We start from the raw sequence: 26544 nt of genomic DNA, 5'->3' as shown, positions 1-26544 counted from the left end.
AACATTTCAGGATCTGTCCAAACAAATGGATATATCTTAYGGTACAGTCAGGGACTCAGCAGTGTATGAATACTTTAAAGCAAAAGGGACCAACCCCTTGGAGCAGGATAACACATTTGCTGAACTCTGGAGGACTATCAGTAAGAATAATGGGGCAGATAATTGCGTATCAAACCCTTCTGAAGGCATCAGGAAGGTAAGACTGGATTACAGGGGGTTTTGTTTAATTTTTGTATCAATGTTGTTTCTGTGAAGTTAATGTTAAGTCTCAGGAAAAATTATATAAGTTCAAAAACCGCCTAAATTCCTATCTAAAGTTCCTTTGAGTACCTCAGTGACAGGTAAGAATCATATTTTGGTGTTATGGGTCTGAATGTAAGTACTTTAGCTCTGCCTAAATCTTCAGTATGTGTGTGAGTCATTCTTTGGATCTGGTCAGAAGGTTTCTCAGTTTCTTGGAGGCTTTGAGAATGCCTTTCTGAATGTAATTCTTTACATTATCCAGTACTGACTCTTGTCCTTTGCTCATTTGTTTTCTTTTTTCTGAATAAGAATCAAGGGATTCACAGAATGTATACTCATTTCTCTTAAAACAGAAATATAATGAAAGATTTTTCTTTGTTTACTCCAGATTTTAAAAAATGCATTCACATGACACTGTTTTATCAAAATTTTATTCCTCTCAGATAAGATGGCACCTCTTTTTTGTGGATCAGAGTATTGATGCAGGATTCAAGGATTGGTGTGTAACAGTTTAGGATGTTGTATCTTTGTTCTGAGCTCTGTGATAAAGAGTTTTGGCCATTAGCAATGCCCACACTCTGTCATAGGTGTCTCTTCCCTCAGCTCCCCATCTTGAATCTCAGCAAAAGCAGACAGACCTTACATCAAACACATGTCCAGGAGTGCATTACAGCAGAAGGGATGCAAACATGCTGAAAGCCTTGATGTGCTGCTTCTTTAGTGAAAAGTGTCCTCTTTATCTGTCAATTGATTTTTTTATAAAACAAGCTGACAGCTGTTATTAAGACAGTGAATGTTTGATCAGAGACACTCTTGTCAGTGAAACACTGATTTACTAGCTCTTTGTGATTTTGTATGTGGGAAATAAGAAAATGGTTTTGGCTTGCGTTTCTTTTTTTCTGCTTTGAATTTTTGAAAACTTTTCTGAACAGCCAGAAAGCAAGTAGTCAAAATCTACTGTTTTTTACAGTGCCATAAAGAGGGTGAACACAATAATACAAGTCATCCCATTTCAAAATTCAAATTCCTTTAGCAAAAGATTCCCAACTCTTTGCTTGACTTTTGGACAAAATCTTTATACAGACACTCTTGTGTCTTAGCATAGGAGTCAGAAGTGTGGGTTCACCCTGCCTTTTTTCTATCTCTCAGCTCTTTAGGGCTTTCCCTAAAGCCCTCTGCCCTCAGCTCCAAAATCCTACCTTCCTTGGGATGAGGTGGAGCTCTGGCAATAGCAAAGTCTGCAGTGGTTGATTATTTTTTTAATCTGCTCAACACTCTATGAAAATGAGGCCTGTGTTTTGAGATGTTTTGGTAGCATTTAGAGGAGACATGGAGACATTAACTACTTTTCTATAATAAAACAGTTTACCTTAGAGAAATATACAGTGTTTTCCTTTTCTTTATTTCTTTTATAACATTCTACTGGCAGTGGATGCTCTTTATCCATGAAATTGTAAATACTCTTATTTTGTAAGCCTAGTGCATGCTGCCATTTATGATAGCTACATTTGCTAAGCCAGAAATGTAACTGTAGATTGGCAGGCAGTTGAGAATACCAATTATATTGTCTGTATGGAGCTGGCAGCTCCATCCTATCTATGTGATAATAACTTTTCATACTAAGTTTGATTTCAGTGTTGTAGGGTGATTTTTATATAACTAGATCAGCTCATTCAAATAATGTCAACAGCAAATAAATTTTACTTCGGTCCCCAAAGATGACCAAGGCCACTATTTGATTAGACACCTACATAAATTGGGATTAATATTTAATAACATTGTCAACTAAACTATTGTGTTTATAGTTTAAGTGTCACTCTTGCTAGCTCATTGAGCTCTCTGAATAAACAGACAAGTTTTCCATGTCAAGTACTACAGCAAGAAATTCTTGGACTTATTCTAAAGGAGAATTGATGTCAGCCAAGGAAATGAGAGTTTCTTTCCATAAACACATACTCCTGCATGAAAGAGATGTAAATGTGCCTTACAAATGGGTTTCGTAGGAAATGGGAACTCTAAATCTCTCTAGCATAAAAAGATCCATAAAACATTTTTCTGAATGAGGACTTGCCTGACACAATGCAAGAAAAAAAAAAGAAAAAAATCACTACTATTCTTTCTTCCCTCCTTCTCCTTTCTGTTTTCTTCAGGCAGTATCACAGTTCAACTGCAGTTACAAACAAAGCAGTGCCACTTCAGTGCAAAACAGGGAGTGCTGGTTATTTATGCCAGACAGCTATTTCAGGTGTTTTTCCCTATTCCATTTATCTTTCTCCATTTCGTGGAGATTTTCCTGCTCCCTTGGAGTGTCTGAAAAGGATGGCAGTGGAGCAAAGTCCTGTGAGCTTTCATGGCATTTGGTTGTCATGGCAGACGTCTCTCTTCAGACACTGCAGGGTCCCTGTAGCCGCAGTGACCATCTCCCAGCTGAGCAAGGCTCAGCTTTTGCAGCACTGGGAGAGCCATGGAAAGTGCAGGAATGCATTTCAGTATCACATAAGGGATGGGAGGACGATTGAGAGCCAAGGGTGGTGGTGGAGGAGGGGGGAACACTGCTTTTGCTGTATTCCCAAGGTAGTTGAAAGTGGCTATTTTCAACTGAAAAAGTTGGCCATTTTCAACTGAAGATGGAAAACCTCATCAGTGTCTCTACATAGCCCAGGAGTAGAAACCACACAAACCACCGTCTGTACAAAATGCTGTTTTGCCACTTGGAGCTGTCTGGGGCCATCACAGATGAGGATTGACTAACAGTGCCACAGGAAAGTTTTTTCCTGGGTCATCCTACAGCCAGGGTCTCAGTGAACTGTTTATATAATATCCAGTATTAATCAGTTATTCAAGGTAATTATTGATTATCCACATACATAATAAGCTGTGGTTTTTATTTTCAGTGGGAGCACCAATTTTTTGCTTTGAAAGAATGAAGTAATATGATCCCTATGTAACCCTGTATCTGCTATATATGCAGATAGGAGAATTAAACTCCAATTGCTGCATTTTATAATGCCCTGCTGTTGTTGAGATTGTTTGTTCCTCTGTCTAATCAATTTGGTGCCAAAACTTCTCAGAATCCTTTCTTTTCTTCCTGTGTCTCACTTTTGATCAAAAGCTATCAAAACCAAGTAGAGCACAAAATGAGAACACATCATTGATTTAGGCAATGGCACAGTAAGAATTTATTCCTTCTCTTTTTTGCTTCCTTAATGATCACTAAGCATTAAATCAGAGCGATCTTCTTGAGCAGTGTCACCTCTGTTCATTCTTACTTGGAGAGTAGAAGTAATTTAGAAGTTCATTTAATATGATTTTTTAAAAGCTTTTTTTCCCAATAATGCATTGTCCACAATGAATTTTATATTGTGAATTGTGGTTGCTCATCCACATGCTTTCATGGAGCTTCATAAATTTCACCATTTCTTGACCCATAAGCCTTTGAAGCAAAAGCAATGCCTCCTCTAACCGGAATCTGTAGCATCCTATAGTGGTTCCTTAATTATTTTAATGTTTGAAATATTTCAGCAGGATTCAATAGCATGTTTTTCTTTTTATTAGAACTGTGTTGCTTCTCTTAAAGCACCCTTTTATAGATAATAAATGCTACCCAAGCATGTTTTTGAGCTACTCCACTAATGCCAATATAAAGGTCACTTTTTGATATTTCTGTGGTAGCAGTCATATAATGGGATCAGCTGCAGTGACACTCTGTTCTGGCAGTAAATTAATGATGAATTTTGCATTTTTCTGGCACTTCTGTCTTTAGTATGATAACTTCTTCACGAGTTTCAGGTAAATCACAGATATATCAGTGATTAACCTGGAATCAGTCTTTTTTTCACATTATTGTTTCTTATCATGCTTTCTTTGAAGCAACATTGTTTAACCATCAGTAAGCCGGTCCCCCTTGAACAATATTTTCCATCCAATCTCCATCCATGCTGAAGAGTGATGCTTTCCTGGAGTATTATTTTCTGGAGTAATACTGCTTTGCTGCTTTTTACTGCTTTCCTGGAGTATTCTTGTCTAGGAAGCAATCTTCTTTGGCCTTTTCACTTTTTTTAGGATTGTGAAGCTTTGTTTGTTTTTTATTTAATATAAGTTTTGCCCAGAGGGTTCTTTTTTTCTTAAATCTGTTTTCTTAAATCTCTTAAACCACAGATAAATCTGGTGTCCTTGGTGCAAGCCATAGTAGTTGTTCTACCTGGGTGGAATGAATGAGTGCTGCTTTGGCTGACTTTCTGATAAACAGGTTTTTGAAAGTTTAATCAAGTGAGTTTTGTTTTGTTGTGCAGCATGCCTGTGTGCTGAGAGTCACAGTAAGGCCATAGCAAAACAGCAAAATATGAAGTACAATTAGAAGACAAAAGTATAAATTTGAGCTCATTGTTGTGTGTATTATTTCAGTCATTTTTTATTCAAACTGTCTCACCTGTTCTCAGCTGGTGTTTGCCACAGGCCCTTTTGCCAGTGTTCCTACCCTGACGGCCTGGAAGTTAAGGGGCAGGCAGATATGCACACATACAGTCTGCCATTAAAATAAAAAAGAAAGTTTAAACTCTGTTTAAAATTGGGGTTTATTTTCCATTGAAAATAAATGTCAATTTGATTTTATTTGGCTTTTACTGCCTGCCTAGTGAGCGTATATAAAAAGTCAGCATACTTCAAACACACATGTATGTGTGCACTTATGTGTCTTGTACATATGTTTTTCAAAGTTTGACAGCTTTTCCTTAAATTGAACAAATGATACTGCTTAGCTGTCACAACAGATACTAACGGGAAGTGAAGGATGCTGAATTTAGACAGCAACTAAACATTTTGTTGTAAGAAAACCTTCCACACAATGAACACACCAATAGTAGAAGGTCTCCACTCCTCAGATGAAAATTTCACAAGTGGAAGAAGTCTGGAAAGGAATATGTTTTCCCTTAGGAAGGAGGGATCTTTGGAGATTCTGGTTTTGGTAATCAGAGAGGGGATGCAGTCATGCACCCAGGATTTCTGGGGGTGGAGACAAACGCAAAACCAAGAGTTTAAAAGTCAGATTGCTGCTTATGCTGAAATGATCAGGCTGTCAGAGAAATAATGCCCTGCAGTTGATGACATTGGATGGAATGATTTATGTCATTAAAAAATGTAAAATAGGTATGAAGAGAGCTGGCTGACTTGGTTTATTGACCATTTACAGTTGCAGGATGTAATTCAGGATTGCAACACTACAAATGCAAGAGAAGTAGACCTTTACAAAAGATCTGCTGACCAGCATTGAAAGTCAGTGYACAAAGCTCTTCTRTATAAAATAACATACAGAAAAATGMGGCTTGAAATGTAGAATCAATAATGTGATTCTTCTCTTTAGCTATAATTCATCTCTTTGCATTATAATGGAAGTTGAATATTTGAGGAACATTGTGTTCTTCAGTTATTACTAGGAGATTGATAAGGAATGTATTATATTGTCAGTGTTCTTTTCTAAATGATAAACTTGAAAAGATGATTTACTAACCAGTTCTGAAAGAACAAAAGATAGATACAGCTCTTTAAAAAAATGTAAGACACATTTTACTATGATTTAGGTCAAATCTTTCCTGGGTGTCTGATATCTGTATATCCATCAGGCAAGATTTTTGTTCTCTAATAGCATGGATTTTTAATATGTTCTGTGTACTGTAACAAGTGCTGCTGTCCCATGAGGACATATTTTTAATGCTGACAGTCTCCTGTCACAGGCAGCAGAATCCTATGTATTATTTACCATGGAACACAATGTGCCTGATGATGTGCAAAGCCAGGGCCTTTGGCAGTCCTTCCCTGCCTGAAACACTTGTGGGACTAGTGGCCATTGCCTCTGCTCCCTAAATAGGTTGGAGGTGTGAAATGGGAATCATTGAAACCCATCACAGGAAGAGCAAACTTCGTACACTGAACTGAAAGGAGGGAGGTGGCAAAGGGAGAAAGTGGGCATAAACTGACAATAGTGGCATGTCCTTAATAAGAACAATATTTTCCAAGGAGTCAGTATACAGGCTCATTTAAATCTTACCAAAGAGGAGGGATATAACATTTCTTCTCTGTTTTAACCCAGAAACAAATGAATTTGTGGATCTTTGTCTTGATGCAGATAAAAAGGAAGGGGGGGAAACAGGTGAATTGCAGCAAGGAGCTTACAGAAAATCCAGGCAACATAATTTTAATCTTTGTTTCCCCAAATTCTGTCTACTAGAAGATACCTCACCTATTTTATTTTAATTTACTGAATCTATATCCAGATACATTTCTTACATCTTGTGTTAAGTAAGGTGATTTACGTTCATTATGTATGCTGTGTGCAGGCATTGGTTTCAGTCCCAGTTAAGGCTGGTGTTTAATGATATCTGCATGAGTCTGTGTTGAAATATAAAAAATATTTACCCCAAAAGTGAGGTAATAGTGGATGTTTGTGAATCTTCTTACCTGTGAAGAAAAGAGGGAATTCTTCAAGCTCAGTGCATGCCTTTTGTTACAGGACTAACATAGCTCTCAGAAGGGCTGTATTTATTTGTAAGGGAAATTCATTTATTTACATGTTTATATGAGCAAAGCTGCAAAGTTACTATTTTGGTGACTGATGACTAGGAGACATCACTTAATACTGTGCCACTCTTGTTACATGAATGCATGGAACCAGTCACACTCCACGTCTCCTACAAAACAAGCATCAGATTTCTTCATTTAAAGCAATATCTTTCATTTATAATTAATTACACATTACATAAGCCTCACCTGCACTTATAGTTGGCTGTATTATCCTATGCATTCCTACTAAAAACTGAAGATATTTTAGCAGGATTCAAAGTAGGTGAGATTCTGCTGGGAGGGAAGAGTGTTAGAAATGTATTGTGATGTTGTTGAAGGTCTACAGACAAACTGTGACCTAATGAAATACCACCAAGGAATAATGGCAAGATCTGGATTTGTTTTCTGTCTTGAGTTTTGTCCTGCCTGGAAATGCAGTTTAGTTTAGCCTGTGTTGTGTTCATGTGTATTTACAGGCAAAGAAAGGAAATTACGCTTTCCTGTGGGATGTGACAGTGGTGGAATATGCTGCACTGACAGATGATGAATGCTCTGTGACAGTCATTGGAAACAGCATCAGCAGCAAAGGATATGGGATAGCACTCCAGCATGGAAGCCCCTACAGAGATATTTTCTCACAGAGGTAAACTGAAACAAAGCTTGTTTTGTAGGATTTCTTTCTATAGCCAGCAACTATTTGTGGTTCACATTTGGTATTTCATTAATAAAGTAAAATGAATATATGACAGTAGAGAAGTTACGAGTTCAGGGCCTCCAACAAAGCTGCTGCTTTTGCTCCATGTGCATCTGGTTTGGGAAAAGGGAACTGGAGGTGACTGTTGGCCTCCCACCTTCAGACAGCACTGCCTGTGGCAGAGAGGACTGATGTCCTCAGAGCTTTGTGTGAGGTAGAGGACAGACTGAAGAGAATCTTGGATCCATGCTACATTCTGCAGGCTCTGAAGCACTGAGYTGCTCCCTGCAGTGAGCAAGCACAGTGCCTTGGTTTATTCTAGAGGGTGGATGGGACAGGTCACAGAGTCACAGTGGCACAGGGAAACAAGAAATGCAAAGTATTGCATACAATTGCCAGCACCAGGAGACTATAAAACTGTGCCAGTTAGTGATCCCTGAGCTATCAGCTGGGAGTATCATCCATGTGGATTGTACCCTGAAATGAAGACATGCAGTTGTGCAGGCATGTGTGCCCTTAGCAGAAGATGAGCYGGTGCTCCACTGCAGGCAGGGAWGTGAAGCAAGATTTCCTCATCTTGTTCCTCCTTTATAAAAAGGAGCAAAGCTCCAGCTGCATAACTAGAGACAAAGMTGCCTCAAGAGAAAAGATTSTTAGTAAACAGCTAAAACAGTTATCAAACCAAATCCAAAATGAATCATTCATGCAGAGAAGGGACACTTCACAAGAGACAAAACAATGATTAATTAGCAACTGTTAACACAGTAATTCAGGCATTAAGCAACAGCATTGAAGTAAAATCCTTTTGAATAAACTACATTCGCTGAAGTAAATGAGTCCGTCGCTGCTTAAACAGATTTGTACTAAGTGGTGCACAAACAGTAGCATGTTTAGCCTTGCATGTTTTTGAAATTATTGTGGGAGAGCAGCAGTGGAGTGGGTTGAGCATTTCACTAGTGGGACCAGCTGCAGCAGCTGAATGTAGCCAGAGCAGGCATGACTAACTGGAATGTGGTGATTTCCCTTGGAAATTCTGTTTGCATTGCAGTGGAATTTTTGACAGTCTCTTTTTTTCCTAAAGTTACCCAGTGGAGTTTACCTGCTGCTGTGAGTAGAAAGAAATCTTAGTACAAGTTTCAGTTAAGAAAACAGCATTGGTGGTGTTGTTGGTGATGGTGGTGGAGTTTTGAATTGTGGGATGGTGTAGTTAAGAGTTGTGCAGCATAAGGAAAAGACAAAAAATTGTAAAAAAGTATCACTGCAAATAATCCTTGTCTTTTGAAATTTCTGCAGGATCCTAGAGTTGCAAGAAAGTGGAGATTTGGATGTTCTTAAACAGAAGTGGTGGCCACGGATGGGACGTTGTGACCTGAATAGCCATACCAATGCACAGACAGATGGGAAGGCACTCAAGCTGCACAGTTTTGCAGGCGTTTTCTGCATTTTAGCAATAGGCCTTCTTCTTGCTTGCTTGGTGGCAGCATTGGAGTTGTGGTGGAACAGCAACCGTTGTCATCAAGAAACACCGAAAGAGGTCCATAACTTTTATTCTTATCACAATTAAAAGTAGCAAACACAAAAGAGAGAGCAAGTGGAAGTTGTGGGATTTTAGGTGCTCTCATACAATAAATTTGATTTCTTTTGATTTGCCATACTAAGCTTTGCATATAACTTTTTGGGTGGTTGTTTCTAAGAAAATAAGAGCAAACGAACAAAAGTGTCTTTTGTGCACATGGAAGGTGCCAAACTGACAGCCCTGGAGACTAAAGTCCTCTATTTATTTGTAGAGCAGATACAGCATGGGCAGCAGCAGTGCAAACTTCCCCTCATTGCCCCACCAATGTGCCTCAACCCTGACCTGGAGAGACTACCTTTAGGGGTAAGAGAGTGGTTCAGAAACACGCCCTCGGCCACTCTGCTGTGAGTGACGGGGAGGCCAGTCCTGGGCACCCGGCTGTGCCATCTGTGCTGATGTTTTCTCTAACCTGAGCCCCATCCACTGGCTGGGAGATCCATGACCATCCTGTGCAGGCAGCTGCCAGATGTCTGGTAGCTGCTCTCCTTCATGGCTGACCTAGSCTGAGTTTGAAGAGGTACATGAGCAATTAAAAATAGATCAGCTAGTTAATAATTGAGTAAGCCATATTGCCGTGACACTGTTTAAATGCTTCCTTTCTTTTGAAGCCAGTTTAATTTCTAAAAGCAGGAGCCTCTGAGGAAGCTGACCTTCACATAACATGTTTTATCTAGGAAAATGTCTGAGAAAGTATTGGGTTTGATGTTTCCACACACAGCAGCCAGTAATAGTTAGCAATGCTAAGAATAATCAGTCTGTACTCAGATCTGTCTTGCATGAAGCCTGTATTTGTGTAGATTGAATGTTTAACAAACTAACCTCTTGTAATTTTGGAGACACTGAGGCATTTTGTAGGTGCTTGCATCTTGGAACAGATGTTTGTTACAAGCAAATAATAGCAGTGAGCTGCACTACAGCTGGAAAAAAGTACGCAGCCCATCAATTCTAATCTGTTTTTCTCAAGTTGCAGGAGTACCAGACTAATGGACATACCTGTAAGCAATTTTGGCAAATTGGCAGCATGGTCAAGTGGGTATTGGCCTTGCTCATGGCAGAGGCATTGAAATCGGGGATCTTCAAGGTCCCCTCTAACCCAGATGGTTCTGTGATACAATGATTTTTCCCTGCTGCCTGGTCGTGGTTGCTCCTTTGTAACCCCAAAGGTGCCCCTACGCTGGTGTTGCAGAGGCCTAAAGCCCAGCAGTAGGTGCTTCACTGCACACCATGAAATCCTGCAGGGAGACGGCAGGGATGCTCTCCAAAGTGTCCTTGTGCTGTCACCTGGTCGTACCATGTGGTGTGTTCCCCTTCTCTATGCTCAGGGACTCGCCTTGTGTATCTTTGTAGAGTGAGATGAGAATATGACCTAAGGCACTTTCATGTAGCTAAGGTGAAATAATTCACTCTCTTATTGCAAGGAGTTTTGAATACTCARTTTCCATTGCTGAAAAAGAATCTGYCTTCCTGAATTTAAGTATTTCCTTTTTCACCTATCCCCTTCATTTCCTTTTTAATAACTGTAAGAAGGATTACTGCATATCTGTGCCTATCCCAAACCATCTTTTCTCCCTTTCCCATSTTTCTCCTCCTCCCCTTTCCTTCCAGTCTGTTCTTGACCAAGGTCGCTCTCATACCTCTGTAGTGCTCTTTTGCAGTTTCTTTGATRTAGAACACTTTTAACCTTCTGTGTTTTAAAGTAAACTGAAGTTACCCCSATTGTAGAACTGTTCTTGGGGAGATGGTCTTGGAGCAGGGCCTGCCCTTGGAGCTGGGTGGGGTTAGAGGCAAATTAAACTCAGGCACAGAGCATTGGTGGGTTCCAGAAAGATCAGTGATGGGGATGCTGCCAGTGGAGGGGGGAGCCCTGGCACAAGCAGGTGTAAAAAGGCTGAAGGAGGAAGTGCACATTCCTCAGGAGAGGGCACAGGGAAGGTATGCCAGGCAGAGTTGGATGGAATGAGGGGTCCCCCAAAAAGGACAGCAGGGCACAATGACAGGCAGGAGCTGGAGGCACCTTTGGATGGGTCAGAGCAGCCAAAGGGTGACTGCTGCCCAGAGCCATGGACAGGCAGGATCCTCAGGAACCCTCTGCCTAGGCAAGTGACCATGTGTGCCACACAGACCAGGGGCTGGAGCTCTGGTCACAGTGACCACACCTACAAAATAATTAGCAACAAATGTAGCAGGTATTTCCTGGCAGATTGGTGGCCAGACATGTTTTGTTTAAGTGCTACGGGTGAGGAGGGATTGAAATRGGATATCTGATGGCTAGTGCAATTAAGGTAGGAAACCAAGTTTCTAAAGAGATGGGTGAATATAGGCTGAAGGTTTTGATGTGTTTAGAAGAATCAAATTTCAAAATTCTGGGAAGGAGRGGATTTGGGGTTGAGGGGAGTGTGGAGTCCTGGGTGCGCCTCCGCTTGAGCCAGGAGCAGTGGCTGAACCTGGTGTAGGGGACCAAAAGCACAAGGAGGATTTGATCAGGTTATCAGGTATTTCATTTCTAGCACTGTGTGTTATCCAGCAATTCTACAGCAAGAGCCATAATGACAGCTACAGCATGAGCAGCATACACAGAACATGAAATCTGCCTCTTAGCTGCAGCTGGTACTCCTGCCAAGTCATTAGTTCAGTAACAGCTGCAAACTCAAGTCATGCTGCTGATTTTCTTCTGCTTTTGGGAAGGCTTTGGCAAAACACAAGTGTTGTGATATCACCTGAAAATTGTGATGTCTCCCARCCRCTTTCTTCTGTGAAGCAGARCTGCTGGAGGGTCACAGAAAAGTCTGATTTCCTTGCAGTCTAAGATTAGATTTTGGTGTTGCCCTTGWGGCAGAGAGAAGGTGCCAACATTTGGCTTCTGTGACCCTTACCCTGTTAGGAGCTTTATAAATCCCTTGTAAAACAYCATAGTGGAACCAGAATGGAATGAGGAGTTGGCTTGTGGAGCCCTTGTGTAGCATTCTCTGGCATGACCCACTTGGTTGGCTGTATCATGTCAACAACTGCCAACTCAAAAACAGAGAGCAATATTGGGAAGATGAATGTACAACTGMTGTGGCAGATTTATGACAGGGTTGGGTGGTGTGCAGCTTGCTGAGACACAGAAAAAGCATTTTTAGAGACTTTTTTTCTGTGTTGAGGGTCTGTGAAGTCTGTAGCCAGAATAATGTGCACTGCCTTCATTGGCAATGGAGAACRGCTTTCAGCTGACATGAAGGTTTTGGTTTTTGCCAGTTTGTTGTCTCTTCTTTTTGCACTTTGCATTCCTTAGGTGTTTGTGGAGGTTAGCTTGAGCCAATACATTGATGTCCAAGGACTCAGATGTRTGCATGGTATAAATCACAGCTCTTAATTACAATGAGCGTGAGGAATGTAGTGTTAACTATGTACCTTGGAGGAACAGGAAGCCTGTCTTTTGAAACCTGGCAACATAACCTAGACTTTGATATTAACCTGATCTACATTTGTAGAGACTTCATAGGAAGATTTATGCCAGGGACTAATTGGACTGCTTCCAATTAGAATATTTTTTTATATTTTTCCCATATGAAGAAACTCTACCCCACAGAAATTTTCTTTTTAAATAGTATTGTTGGTATGCACTAAGTCAATTCATTAAGACAAACCTTCAGGACAGATGAATTCCCTTTATTTTCCCAAAGATATGGTTGCTGTTGGTTCACAATTGTATTGTTCAGGGAATAGTGAAATTTCTTGCGAGAAGAGTGAAGGCTGGGTTGATCTTTTTCGGGATRTTAATGCAAGAGATTTTTATTTTATTTGAAGCAGATTTGTTAAAATGTTTCTAATGAGTTCTGCTGTACAAATCTTAATGTTATCCCTATTAATTCTTCATTTAATCCTTATCAGATCAGATTAATAAAACAAAGATTAGCTCCAGCATCAGGAAAAAAAGTACTGCTGCAACACCATGCCACATTCTTCTAATAGGCTCAAGTGTGCAATCTCTTCAAACTGGAAAATATCTGGTAATGTTAAAATTGCCTCATTACTTTCTAATTCAGAAAAACTTACACTAGGTCATCTTTTTCCAAAAGAGATATTCTGGAATTTATAATCACCCTCTCCTCAGTGTTAGTACCCAGCCATCCAATACCCACAGTGAAATTTAGGCAGCTCATACATCTCTCTCTGTGTGTTAAAAAATTGAATTTACACAGCTACTACTCAGCCTGCAATACTGATACCTAATCCTTTGACTTTGATAATTTTCAGAGAATTAAGGAGTTGTGAAAAATTAGTATTTATTCTGGAGTCTTTGTTCAGTCACTTTACATCCTTTTTAAATGGCTGAGCAATCAGATAAAGTTATAAAAACCTGCCACCATATAAATGTTGAACTTTTGACAMGTGTCTCTGGATTTCTGTAACTTTTTGTATGAGTCCTTTGCATTTATTTCACAATATGAGARAGCCATAATATAATTTGGATCATTTAACAGCCAAGGGCTTTGCCACATCATCAGATTGTTGGTATCTTTTGTCCCATTTGAAAGAATGAAAGGCAGTTTTCACATCTTCATTGTCATTATGATCCAGTGTGGCTGCTTCCTGCAGTGGGCTCCCCAGCATCCTCTGTGCTTTATCAGCTGTGTCTTTGTGTGATGTGCTATTCCTCTGAAAATTATTACTTCTGAGATCTCTTCAGAACTATTAAGAAAGCATTCCTAGTTCATCCACATACTACAAAACAATGGAAACCTATAAGCRAAGATAAAATATCCTAGTATTCATGGAAAGAAAGTTAAATTCTCATAATTTTCACTGTGCATGAAATTATTTACTAAAAGAAAATTAACAGGCAACTCCATGTTAAACAAAATTAGTCACTTAGACAGGATAATTTTTTGTTTTCTAGGAACTCATACTAGTTGCATCTCTCATAAAAAAGTGATATTGATTCACTTACATTTAATATAGCTCTTGAAAGACAATGCAAGAATGACCCCGAGAAATTCTTGCTTTGGTTCTTTCTTTGCACAGATAAAATATATGATTGATCAGAAATCTATTTTTCCAAAGCAGCTGTGCTATTCCTAGCAATAGTGAGTGTTTCAGAAACTGGACCCAGCATGTTTGGGATTCTGTAGTGCAAGAAGATTTGGGRGGTTTGATTGGTTAAGGGATAGCATAGTTTTCCACCTCCTGAGTTGTTACTAGTCATTGTCTCATAACTCGTGTCAAATTTATAATTCATTAACAATCACAGCTTAGTTTGTCATTTCTTTGTTTTCTCAAGCTTCCGCAAAAACATTTCATTCAACACTCTTTTCACTTTTCTGTCCTTACTTTTTCACTTATTGAAAGGGGCATCATTTCAGGGTACTGTCCAGAGTGGRAACAGACTTGTGTGCTAGTAACAGAACCTTATAATACCTATTTCCTGCTACTCCAAGCTTAATAATGTTTTAAATGTATTGAACCACACAAGTTTAGACTCTRTGAGCTCTATGAGATAGTGGGAGGTAGCAAAATTACTCCAAAAATTGTCCCAAGTATCTTGGCAGTGTGCAGGATGAAAGAAGGAAACCCTGTATCTTCCAAAAAACCAGGGCAGCCTTTTGTGATCTGCCTTAAACTCCCTTGTTTCCATGTCCACTGAAGTGCAAATTCCAGCCTACCTCAAAAATCCATCCTTCCAGGTTTAGCAGTCATGAAAGTTGCCCACTAAGACTCTTTTCTGGTGTGAGAAGAGCACGAAACCCAGCGTACCTTACAAATAGAAATATGAGCTGGCAGACAGGAGTCCAGTGGATCCAAATTTGTCACTGCTAAGTTTGGTGGTTTGCACTGGGTTCAGCTCACTTTAGTTCTCCAGCCAGGTACTGTTCCATGGCAGTCGAAGCTTCTGTACCTTCAGCGTGGTGTCAGCAGTGTTGGTTTTGATTATTGAAGAGCCTTTTGCTTTCACCATTSTTTTCACTTTCCTTGTCTTTTTCCTTGTCACTTCATTTACCTTGTCTCCTTTGTGGTGTTATCTTTTTTATCTGACAATTTGATTTGCCCCAGGATGGTTCCTTTTGAGAGTGAAAGGAAACATGAGATCATCAAACTGATATTTTATTTTCCCTTCATTGCATGTTCTCTATATTTTMTCTTGTTTTTATTTTAAATTATTTTTTTTCTGTATTTCAATGACGTGTCTGAAATCTTTGTACATTTTTTGCTCAGTTGCATATAAATTATCATTTGTTTGTACCACTGTATTGTATTCTACTTTTCTAAGAATAAATAAAGGTTTTTTGGGGAAAATAAATCATGCAAACATTGGCAAAATAATGCATTTTAATGCCATCTAGAAATTCAGTTTCAAAACAGCTTTGAATGCAATAAGCTGGGAAACTTCATTTAACTAGCATTTTTAAGTCAGCAAAGCAGTGTTAGGAATCAGTCATCCCAGAATGCAAAGTTTAATGTTGTTTGATGATAAARTATAAGCTSGAAGAATCAGTCAAAGGGGRAAAAAAARAAARRAAAAAAGAGGACTATATAATACATAAATTAACTTGTACAGAAGCTGATAATAGATGGAAGGGCATCTTAACAAACTCGGTGTTGGCTTTTTATGTGAGTGAAAAAAAAAGATTTTCTCCTTGGAGGTGCCCATGGTGAAGCAGAGATTCTGTAATTCCTGGTCCCAGGCAGGGTGCACATCCAGAATCCAATGAAATTGGTCACCTCTTGCTATTGATCACCATAGATTTCGGTCAAGGCTGTAATRGATTTAAAAGTGAAATGTCATCCTTGTGATTTATGGCATTGGGCCCAGGCTTCTGCTACCCGAAGCAGTGGTGAAGCAATTGAGTTTTGCACCAGCATATTTCCCTAAMTGCAAGGAAGGGATTTTTGTGTTTGGTTTAATTTTTCTCTGTCATGAAAGAAAACCCTGCTAATGGGATCCTTAGGGATATAATCTGGATTTACTTGGCGTAAACCTTAGCAGGGGAAGAAAATTATTCAACAGAAATAAGCTTCAAAAATGAATGTTGCCATGCAGGGAAATCAAAAAAGAATAACCTGTTTAAAGTTTCAGTTTGGTGATGAGTGTAAGTACTTGCTTTAATTGCATTACATTGCCTACTGAGGGAACTTCTGTGGCTACTCATGAKCTTGGCATGAGCTTTTTATTGAATTGGAGCCTTAATGTGTCAGATTCTTTTAGATTCTTCACACAATGTTTACAGAGCTAATTTTTGTGTGTCTTATCTCAGCCTACAGCGGTATTTCAAAGTTGAMTTTTTGAAGGGGGTGTAAAATAACAAAATCAGTAAAAGTTTAAAATAAAAAAAGCATAAAGTGTGACGTTTTCTCAAATTTCTTTTGCATTTTTTGTGGTTTGTAAAATGCCTTAGATGTTGATCTGACTAAGCATTTAAACATGTACCTAAAATTAAATAAGTGTACTCTTATCTCACCCAGAGCACCAAAACATTTCCATTCCTTTTAGGAGCATAGGATCAAACCTCAATTGCTTTGAAACCAACATATATGAAGCAGAAACTGGGAGATACATGTGCATTGAAGTTATTTGCTGAAGATTGACCTTACTATGCAATTAAACTAATATGCAATTTATAAGCCTGTTTATCAATAGAATGTAAACAATTTTATGGTACCTGAAATAACCTGAGGTCAATATTAGCAAAATATTAAGGAATCACAGATACCAATACTGTGCAATTTTATTTTTTTTTAAATATTTAATGGCTTGGTTATGTACATTCAGACCCGTATTTATAGGCACATACATAGAAAAGAGCTACTCARACTCACACAACATAACACATATTTCTTCAGAATTATTCAGTATGCAAGAGTTATCTTTTGGGAAACCGGTGTCCAGATTTTTATTATGCTGAGCTGTTTTAATGGTTTGGCTGGTCATGTCTTTTGTCAAAATAGGAGCTTTGGCAGTTTCCAAAATACATCACTGAATGGGGATGSAGAAACCTTTTCAAAATTTGTTTTTTAATTGAAAAAGTTGTGGCTAAGAGTCAGGAGTAAGAGTTTTGTAGGGCTTTCACATGGCTGGAGTGGAGAAGAGAGGCTTTGTAAATCAGCTAACAATGGGCATCTTAACAGGTTGTAGAAGGAATTCTTTGTCTCCTGTGCCAGCTCTCTCTTCTCCTGGCATAATAGGAAAAAMCAGGAACTTTTGAGATTCGGATGTGACTAGACAGGAATGGGGAAGAAGGAGGGTGTGGAGCAATCTGTTATGCCTGATGCTCCAGCAGAGTACATCAGACTGTTAAAGGGTAGCATTGCTTTGACTTGGGCTCACWAGAGGGAAATATTAGATCCCTTATGGACTAGATTATAATTTAGGATTAAAAAGGTGTGGAAACCAATGTAAAGAAACCATTAAGTTTTAGTGAGTTTTGGAATARAACCTTCATTAATTTAACTTTTCCTTCATAAGGAGTAATCTGACATCTCACAGTGTAATTTTTGATGTAGTCARATTCTGAAAACACCACCCTCTTGAGGGCCATCCTCTTTTGTTGCAATGCTATTTCASACCAGAAGTATAAGAAATAATAAGTGTATGTTTGCTGAAAAGAGTGAAATATTAATTAAATTACATTATTAGCCTCACTATTTTGATCCTCTTTTGTTTTTTTCTCCCCACATCTTCCTTTCCTTTTCCATCTGGAGATGGCCAATGATGTGAGGTTGGGCCTCAGAAGCATGGTGAGAATTTATAATAAACATACAGATGATCGGTTTCTTGTTGAAAATGCCTGCACAGATGAATCCCTGTTAGTTTTCTCCTCATTTTCACCTTGCCCTGGAACTCCCCTTGCTCCTGACCTGTGTTGTTGGGAATGCCTGTACCTGCAGTCTGTAGTGTGTACATAGTAGAGGTTTCTCTGATTGCAAGTTCTCCTTTCTCCCAAGTTCCTTTGCAGAGACATTGGCATGCTCATCAACCAGCACTCATCCTGTACTGCATTTTGCTGCTTGTATTGAAAAATGTTTCTTTTCATTCTCTTACTGTCCTGTTTATTTTTAACCTCATGAAAACTGTGGCAACATCTGTGTAATGTGAACCACTCACTCATTCTCTTTGTAGTTGGGTTACCAGCTGGTGAACCGAGGTTGGTAAGGATTTTCAAGCTTGAAGATCTCAGCGTGAGGCTGAATGTCCCGTTTCATATTSAGTGACAAATGAAAAAGCTATCACAGCCCCTTCCCTGACAGGTTTGGGTCTGCTGTGTGTTGTGGGGACTGGACTGTGCTCTCTGTGATTGCCCTTAGTTAATGGGTGGTGGTGAAAATGGGAACACATCACTGCAAGACACTCRGAGATGATCTRCTGTCACCTCATGTGCAATGATTTYCCCATCAGCACCGTGTCCTGTGTGTTTATTCACACAGTGCCAGAGCATGGGGATGCAGTTGAAGAGGATAAATAAGACACAGAGAGGGGTTTAGCTGGTTTGMAATGGCAGGCATTGTCAGCTTCACTGGCCTGCTGGGTGAGCATTCCTGTCAAGGCTCACAGGCAGGACCTGTGGGACACTTCACAATTAGACCCCTGGTTAGATTTCAGGTTAGCTAAATCCAACCTGGGTAARGTGTGCAACAAGAGTGTGGGAAGATGTGAACTGCTTCATGAAGGTTCTTGCTACTTCTCCCAGTTCTGTAGCAAGTCACTATTAACCTGCTTGGTCTCTAGGCTGTTGATAATCATTTATTTACACCTGTTTTCTGCCTGTGGGGAGGTGGGAATAAACTTTGGCCATGTATTTGAAATTATTTTCTATCACATCAACATCAACTTTGCAGTATTCTATAATACCTCACTTTTTTTTTTAGGTTTGCTTAGAAGGGAAGAGTGTTACTATCTCTTCMTAAAGGAATTTCTGGTCTCTGGTGAAGGAGAGCATCACATAGTGAATAAGGTGGCCTCTTGTACATAAATTTTATGAAGTTTTATTTCTTTGCAGATGATTCCACATTGAATGAAATCAACATATTGCAAAACTTTAATTTCTTTTATTATTTCAATTAGGTAACAGCCAACTGGACCTCACCCGATGTCAGTCTCAGTGCCTTCTCCTGACAGCTGTTTTATGGACAGTAATTTAGCTAATTGCTAATTTAAAATACATGGTAGAGCTTCCACTAATAAGAGCAGAAGCTTGATTACAGGATTGGGCCTATTTCTAAAAGCAGTTTTTCAAGTGGACTCCTGAGGTGCATCTCTGCATATTGCTAATACGATTCTGTTCTGGTCAAACCAGCTTCAAGCAGAGCACGCTCAGAAAACACTCAGCAAATTTTCTGTAACATTAAGTGCTATTTGACTAGGTCAGTTGCCTGTGTTAAATTAATGACAGCACACATACATCAYCAGCGCATCTGTTTACACGTCTCTCTCCATCTCACCGCGTTGTCGGCTGCGGAATCTCCGGAATAATGAGTGTCACTCGCTGAGTCCTATTAAAAAGGGCTTATTTGTATTAATGTTACACCGTACTGTATTGTCATTGTTTTGCAGCACATCTATTACATCTATCATCTCTGCTTTTTCTTCTTGAGCAAGCCAATTATGCCTGGTTTTGCCAGTCTGTCAGAGCCTCCTGGAATAAATTAAAATTACAGCTCTGTATATGCAGTAGCTGTAACTGAAAGTAATGATAATGACCCTGGGTGAATACAGGATTTCAAAATAATCTGAAACAATTGTACACACGCAGAGCTGCTGCTGCTTTATTTCTCCTTAACAAGCTAAATGTTTGAGTCCKTGATGTCTGAAACCCCATGGAGTGAAGCTGGATGGAGCTGTGGGTTTTGATGCTGAGTAAGAAGACAATCCTTTGAGGGTACTTGACATGGAAATTTGGTGGTTTCTGTTTTATTTCTTTGCCTTGTTTCTCAGTTTTGCAGTATGTATGCCTGTGGAAGTGCCTCAGAGTGTCCTTTCTGCCTAGCTGGGTACATTTGTGCCTTCCAGCCCCTGTGTCTCAGGACCTCTGACACCTCCAATTTTAACACACATGTATGAGTCAAGAGGGCTTTTATATGGCTGGGAGAGAGACCAGCATGTTTYCTGGTCAAGGGCAGAAGAGGAAGTCTGTCTGACGCTGGAGTTTGTCTCAAATTTTGAATCCCAGTCCCAATCACAAAATTACCTCATTTTTTAAAAAAAATATTTCTTGCACAGAATGAACATCTAATACTAGCTTTTGTGTCTTGCTTTCTTTGTTTCCTTCTCTCACCAAAAGATAGTCCTTACTGTTGTCAAAAGACAGAAACAAAGAAACCAACCAGAAATGTGCCCTGATTGATGATGAAGGCTGTATTGCCAAAAAAGCATTGTTTTCTGCATACCCCCTGAGTCTTATTAAGAGCTACTTAACCAGGCTTTTAATTCTTGGCACAGTTACCAGCACCTGACTGGGAGGTATTGACATGTTCAAGATACTCCCTCCCTGTGGGAGCCTGTTTGCCCATATTGGCYCCAGTTCTGAATTTTTAGTCCTTTTGGGGTCAGGGCCATCAATCTTTTTCTTGTCTAGCCTAGTGTGCTTTTATTTGCATCTGTTGGATGTAGATGCAGCTTCTCACAGTTTTGGCATAGTTCTAGCATAGCATTTCTGCCTATGTTATACTTTCCTGTTTCGGTATTTATCTTCTGTTTTTTGCCTTACTGGAGCTGTTTCATCATCTTGTAGCATTTTTATGTCTTCAAATGGCTCTGTGATAAGCCCAGAGAAATCACAAGTAAAAAGCCAGATGCCACAATGGTGTCTTTAATAAAAATACTCTCTTCAAAAAATCTTCTCCTTGGAAAATCCCAAGTGTTGCRAGCCTGTCAGCTGAGCAGTATTATCTTTTAATTAATTGTGTTTAGAGTGATGTAGGCAATTTCTTGAAAACATCAGGCAGTAGCTCCTTTCCAACACTCTTGAATTTGATCATCTTGACTCCAAACCTCCTAAAGCTCATATTCTTTTAACATGACTCCCCAAAGGCTTYTATTAGAACCCACTGTCAAGAGTCCCAGAAAATAARGTAGWAARACAAATACAGATTATTCTGTAAACYATCCCRTCTGCACTTATATCTTGYCATTATTTCTCTCTGTGTGCTAGGGCCAAATATGGAGTTRTAGTTTCTTGCTGATGTGGCCACASAGGTTTGGTCATTCCCAGCTAATTCTGGTGAGCATCCTTCAAATCCACTCCAAGCCAGCCTGTGCTCCTGCTGCCAGTCTTGGGTTGTTGAACCTGTGGCTCACGATCAAGTGCTTGGGGCAGAGCACAAACCTGCCCTTCAAACACTCTTCCACAACTCAAACTCCTTGGGGGAGAGTGTCATTTCACTTGGTATTTATGAGTAAGGTAATTTCCTGACCAGGAGCAGTGTTTGGTTATCTATTTTCCTTAAGCCTGCAGATAATAAGCCTGGGTGTATAATTCATTTTCCTTCCACGTTTCTTTCCTTCACTGATTAATTTCTTCAACTGATCTATTTAGAGTACAACATTAATATTGAAAATAGAATTATGAAGCCAGCAAAGGAAAAACACTTTATCCTTTTCTGGCAACACAAGCATGTGCTTGTGTCCAACACAGCCATAGATGAGAAATKAAGTTGAATTGGCATGAAATGTCTGAGATGTGACATATTTATATTATTAAAGAAATTTAGTATGTGTAATGCAAAAAAGAAATCCTAACAAATTTACTGATATCTAATGAGAATTACAGAACTAAAAAGAGAACAGGGAGTTGACAATGGAGGAAAACATCATAACTTTTAAGATTTCATATTCTGGCTTTATTATAATTTAAACATTTTTCCATTTAGCTTGTTACTTTTCAGTAACATATGTCATGGTACTGAWTTTCACAGAACAATAATGGAAAAAAATACTAGGTTTACAGAATATAAAAATTCTGAAAGGTTGGCTTGTCATATAAGCTATCCCAAAACCTTCATGTCTGAAAATCTTGGGATTCAAAGCAGTTTTACAGTGTGCAGTGACAAACTAATCTTTTTAAGGGTTTCAGTGTTTTATCTTAGGGGGGTTTTTTAAGTATTTGAAAAATCAGTCATTCACCATTAAGATAGTCTCATACAAACCTTGACATTTAGTTATTTAGCTGCTCTTTGTCTAATAAGACAAAGAAAAAGGGAAGAACCTTTAAAAATGTGATTTTAGAATTCCTCAGAGACAAGTTGTTTTCCATAACCTTTGCAAACATTTTATTTTGACAATGAAAAGAAGGAGTAATGTGAATTCTTGGTCTGTTGAAAGCCTTTTAAAAGTTTTCCCTGATCTTGATAAGGCTAGAAAGTTGTCCTTAATGCTGAAGAAAGAGAAGTAGGAAAATGAAATCCTCACCCCCACCTCTTAAAGAGATCCCAAGCATTTACTTCTTTACTTACTTTAAGAAGTAAGTAAATAGAATGTGGGTGYAGATAGAATGTGATGTCTGCATGCAGGAATTGGTTTTGATTTTTATTGAGAATGAAGATTTTAGCACAGTGAGACATGAGTTCACATTGTGAAACGTAAACAACTGCAAATCCCCCATTTTCTGAGGAATGCTGCCCTGGGCTGGACTGCGCCTTAGCAGAAGAAAAGGCACAGTGGAGGGGAACATCCCCAAAGATGTGGTCCTCAATAATCCCTGCAGTCTGGACCAGGAGATGCACATTAAGAGCATCCCAGCTGTGGCTCTTCCTGTTTACATCTTAAAAAGGCTTATCTAAATATGTAGCCAGGATAAATTCTTGCTTTGAATTTTAAGACCTTTTGTGCACAGATGCTCCAAATGAAGATCCTGCTTCTTTCACAAATTTATTTTCACTCTGCAAGCAATGACTGCTTGCTGCGATTATTGAAACCCTACCTTTTCCTCTGGCTTGGCTTTATCCAAGTCACATTTTATTTGTTCCCATAGCAAAGCAGGATGAATGCACTAAGGATGTACTTGCAATCAAAAAATTAAAATACAAATAAAATGTTGATGTACGTTTTCACCTGAAATGATCTGAAGTAGGCATTAGTATTGGGCAAAAGCTCAGAAAAATGTAAATGAGTCATGAACTTTTCTCCAAAGTCTCATTTAGGACTGTTTGCTGTGATATTTGCTCAGTTCCAACCTAGGTTGTTTTTTTGTTGTTTTTCTTTTTTTTCTTATTTTGAGTGAAGGCTTGACAAGGATATGAGTCCCCGATAACTAGAATGACAGTCCACACCACAGCTAGCAGCATTAGTAAAGAAACAATGCCTAAAGAGGCATTACATCATATGKAGTGGTAGCTGAGGTTTGGGGACAAGCAGAACTTGGCAGCAAGCTTTTGTTGGAAAATGGGTGAGGAGAATACAGCAGAGAGTGGCTGACATCTGTCCTAAGGAACCCACCCAGAGAGGGCACGCTTTACTCCATCAGGGAATTAAGTCAGAACTTTTCTCATGTTTGCCCCCAGTCTACAAATTTACACTGAGACAAAGGAACTGAAGAAATTATTAATTAAATCCATGTAATCCTCTGGCTATTGTAGCACAAATCCTTAATTTTCCTAGCTGCAGAATTTAAGAAACAGTCTCTGAGTTATCGTCAGCTTAGTCCATTGTCTAATGTATTGTGTGAAGAGCCTGATAGGTCAGTATGTGGCAGGTTGTCAAGAAGGACTTAATACAGCTGCAGGGGTTATCTGATCAAGTATTGTGTGATCCCTTCATGTCAAAAAAGTTTATTTTTTATTTTATTATCCATTGATTTTTCTCTTACTCAAAGTTATGTGATTAGAGGATTGGACTGAAAAAAAGAAGGATTTAAAAAAAATTGTTTCTTTCTTTGGTGAGGAAGATTATATCCCCCCGGGTTTCTGGGAGCTTCATTGGGATCTTGGTGGATTTATGACTTAAATTAAATAGGAATTAATTTTCCACTGATTAGCAAAGAATTTGCAACATGCAGCTCAGCCCTGTAATTGTGGAGCAATTGTATTCCAGTTGAAATCAATATGGATTTAGCCTAAGCTAAGGACACAGGTTTGGACTGTACATCATGTAACACTAATTCATTTCCAAACCCATGCAGGGATCAGCAAATTCAACGGTTCTTGAGTAATGTAGAAGGGGTGTTAAATCACAAGGTTAGAATTGAATTTGTAGTTGACATTGACTGGAATCAAGGACTTTGGAGTTGACTTKTCAATTTACAGGGAAAAGCAAAGTTGCATAGCAGAGGATACCACCTGTAAATCTCTGTGCTCCATCTGAACACCTGTGGTGAAAGATTTAGAGGAGTGAGTGGCAGTGACACCTTGAACATCTTCATTCCCTGAGCCTAGATTTTGGGATGAATCAGTGAGGCTGCTGGTGTTGGGTGAAAGCATCATTAAACACAAGTTGACCTTGGGCATTCAGGRATTATGAGAACACAAAGGTTTTGGGTAGTCCTGCTCCCTAGGTTGGAGTCTTGCTGTCTGACTAATGTAATCCCATGTTTCTGTCTGACCAGACAATTTCTACAGTTCCAGGGTTGTTGGGCTTTCATGCTTTGCTGCTATTCTGCTGTGTGTTACACTTGCATCAAGTAACTACAACTGCAATCATAGCTGTGCTTTATGAAATGTAGAGAAGTGATATAATACCTTTTTATTGGCAATACAATTCTGGCTGTTAAAATTCAGTCATACAGCATCCCAGGTGTTTGACTTTACCCTGCCAGTTTTGTTGCTTCCCAATTTGAGCATCTTGAACATGTGCTGAGGTGATAAACAGCCCGCTATAGGTCTTTGCTACTTCAGGATTTAAAGAGAACTTATCTTGCTGTATTTCCTCATGGAAGCTAAAATGTGTTGAGTGAGGGGTTCTGACAGTCAATTGAAGAGACCCCTCTGGAAACCTTAGGAAATGCATTCTCAGAAGATGGTGATGCATTTTCTGCAGACCATCATTGTTTTTCCAAGCTCTGACCGCAGACAGACTTTTCCCCAGATGTCATGTTAAGGTGACAGACAGCTTATGGTCATGCAACTGTTCCAAAAAAATCAGCGGTCCCTTCCCCAGGGCTCCCAGAGCAGGTCTGTGTTCCATGCCATATAGCTGACCCAGGGATTCCTGATGGCAAGGCAAGAATTCATCACCACCACAACCCCTGGCCAGTRGATTGTGACGAGTGAAGCAACTACACTGAAGTTGGGGTGTTTTACTGATGTGTTCTTTAGAAAATGCTCTGCAGATAGATGGGATGGTGGTGAGCTATCATGTGGTGACAAGGGGCTGAGCTGCCCACTGGAATTTGGAGTCCCAGCTCCTTTGTTTGCTCACCCTATGGTTTTTTGTGGGCTTGTGCATGGTGAGCCAAGGGTGTGAAGGATGTGCTGGTCCCTGATGCCAGACCCTGTTAGCTGAAGCACAGCCATTGGTTTACCCTCCAGGAGGATGGGATTGACATCAGGAGCTCCAGCAGGCTGAGATTGAGCTGGTGTTTTCTTCGACATTTTTTTCAGCAGGTATTTGAGCCGGAGGTGTCAGCAGACCTCAAAGTTCTGCATGGGCACAGTTGAAATCCAAGTGATRTAATGAGTGATCAGCAGCTCTGGTCACACAGAGGAAATGAACTGGGGCCGGATGTGGCTGGAGATTGTGTTTGGACTGATTGTTGTGGTTTCTTCCTCACTAGGACAAAGAAGTGAACCTGGAGCAGGTGCACAGGCGCATGAACAGTTTAATTGATGAAGACATAGCCCACAAGCAAATCTCACCGGCGTCCATCGAGATCTCAGCGCTGGAGATCGGTGGCATGCAGCCAGCCCAGACCCTGGAGCCGGTGCGCGAGTACCAGAACACGCAACTTTCTGTCAGCACCTTTTTACCCGAACAGACAACTCATGGTGCCAGCAGGACACTGACAGCTGCCTCGGGCAGCAACCTGCCACTGCCCCTGAGCAGCTCAGCCACCATGCCCTCCATACAGTGCAAACACAGGTCACCCAACGGAGGACTATTCCGGCAGAGCCCCGTCAAAACCCCCATCCCAATGTCATTCCAGTCCGTGCCGGGGGGAGTCATTCCAGAAGCGATGGAGCCCTCGCAYGGAACATCCATATGACGAAAACAAACAGTAAAACAACCAGCAGAGATTTTTAATACAAAATTTAAAAGAAACAAAAAAAAAGAAAAAAAAATTAAAAGAAACTCTTACGTTTTTCTTGTATATACTTGTAAATAATGAAAGAATGAAGTGGGGTAAAAGTGTATTTTGAATATTCCCAATTTTCGAAGTAAGTAAAAAACAAAACAAAAAACAAACAAAAATGTATGAATGACTTTGTAAATTTTGTTCTATATGAATAAAAAGGCAAACTACTTGTGGTCGTTCTCAAGTGCCAAAGAAGACCTGTTACTGGGACTGAGGGCCATACTTTTCTTTTTTTTCCATGGATTTCAACACTTATTCCTTTACAGGTATGGTTTTTT

The 26544-nt window shown here is 39.6% G+C and overlaps 1 protein-coding gene across 1 annotated transcript; it reads left to right on the top strand.

Moving 5' to 3' along the window:
• LOC130583939 (glutamate receptor ionotropic, delta-1-like) lies at nt 1-26544 on the top strand (the record flags this gene model as incomplete). The annotated part of the gene is made up of 4 exons (XM_057383625.1): nt 1-196; nt 7275-7441; nt 8786-9026; nt 25748-26544. Coding segments are annotated over 4 exons (1033 nt in total), but the record flags the coding sequence as incomplete, so codon positions are not given.

This window comes from Malurus melanocephalus, unplaced genomic scaffold (assembly GCF_030028575.1).
Source record: "Malurus melanocephalus ecotype Western Australia unplaced genomic scaffold, MMel_1.1 scaffold_645, whole genome shotgun sequence".
Taxonomy (NCBI): Eukaryota; Metazoa; Chordata; class Aves; order Passeriformes; family Maluridae; genus Malurus; species Malurus melanocephalus.
Note: the sequence above shows the minus strand (reverse complement) of the source record. Positions and strands in the feature narration are given on the sequence as shown.